The sequence below is a fragment of the Aphanomyces astaci genome (assembly GCF_000520075.1).
Source record: "Aphanomyces astaci strain APO3 unplaced genomic scaffold supercont1.491, whole genome shotgun sequence".
NCBI lineage: Eukaryota > Oomycota > Saprolegniomycetes > Saprolegniales > Verrucalvaceae > Aphanomyces > Aphanomyces astaci.
Genome location: NW_009798754.1, coordinates 1 through 1,177, shown reverse-complemented (window position 1 = coordinate 1,177; position 1,177 = coordinate 1). Strand labels below are relative to the sequence as shown.

Below are 1,177 nucleotides of genomic sequence, written 5' to 3'. Positions count from 1 at the left end.
ATGACTGAAATTGGGATACAGTACCTCCGCAAACATTATAACTTGAAAACAGGTTACCACGTGATCGGTTATAAGTTCTTTGAATATTGTTAACCTGTATCAATTGGTAGTTTAATACAAATATGTATTCGAGTCGGGGAGTAGAATAGCTATTTTTACTTTGCTTCCGTTATATGGACATTTTCTTGGCCTACCAACTCCTACCAAACCCAACCAAGTCCTACCATCCGTATATTACGACAATTATTCGGATGCTCCAAAGTACCGTTGTCGTTGAACCGACAATAGTAATGTGATACTTCGAAGTAAACGGCCTCTACGTTGCTAAATCATTGTTTAACATAGTCCATAATGCCATCAACCAACGACTTGTATGCCATTGACACAACGATTGCTTCCATGGCCGACAATGGCGTGACGGCAATGCTCCTTCGTTTGGAACTCTCACAGTCGCACACGTCACGCACTCTTACTGGATGCCGACAGCTGAAGCAGAACTCCATCGCTGCATACTGCAAACACCTACGTGGGCTCAAATTCTTTTGTTCCCTTGTTGGGGACTACGAGAGTTTGGTCATACTACTCGATCATCCACCCGAGCCGTTTTGCCCATCCATGAGCCCCATCGTCATCTGCCAATTCATTCACTTCAAACGCAACCAACAGGGTACTCCACTTTTGGAGCACAACAGTGCCACACCAGCGACTGATGTTTTGGGTCGACCAGTTCAGTGCCAAGGTGGTTGGAACGATCCACGGAATGTTGATCAAATGCTATCAGCTGTGTCCGTGCTACATGCATCCCGCAACCAACGTGGTCCCTTTGTGTTTGCGTGTGCTGCGTGTTGTGCCATGGAGAAGGAGGTGAACTACAAAGGGTGTCGTTATCACCGTGGATCCCCCAAGTTGTGGCAAGAGGGGAACCCTAAGGTCAGTGAGCTCGTTACGAACGCCATGAAGTCGAACTTAGCTCTGGGATCATCGTATGTGGTTGGTGGTGATTCTCCGATTACTCCGTGGGAACTTATGGACATACGAACCCATTTGCTGTCGTCGAACTCGCTGGACGACTTCCAGCTGTTTACCATGGTGCTAGTATCCATCAAACTGTTTCTACGGAGCGACGAGCTGGTTCAGTTGAAAGGTAGTGACATCTGCTACGAGTTGACTGTGGTCG

At 47.2% G+C, this 1,177-nt stretch overlaps 1 protein-coding gene across 1 annotated transcript; it reads left to right on the top strand.

Moving 5' to 3' along the window:
* Window positions 1–771: 771 nt before the first annotated feature.
* Window positions 772–1,144, top strand: H257_19330 (hypothetical protein; the record flags this gene model as incomplete). The annotated part of the gene is made up of 1 exon (XM_009848477.1): window positions 772–1,144. A coding segment is annotated over one exon (372 nt), but the record flags the coding sequence as incomplete, so codon positions are not given.
* Window positions 1,145–1,177: the final 33 nt, after the last annotated feature.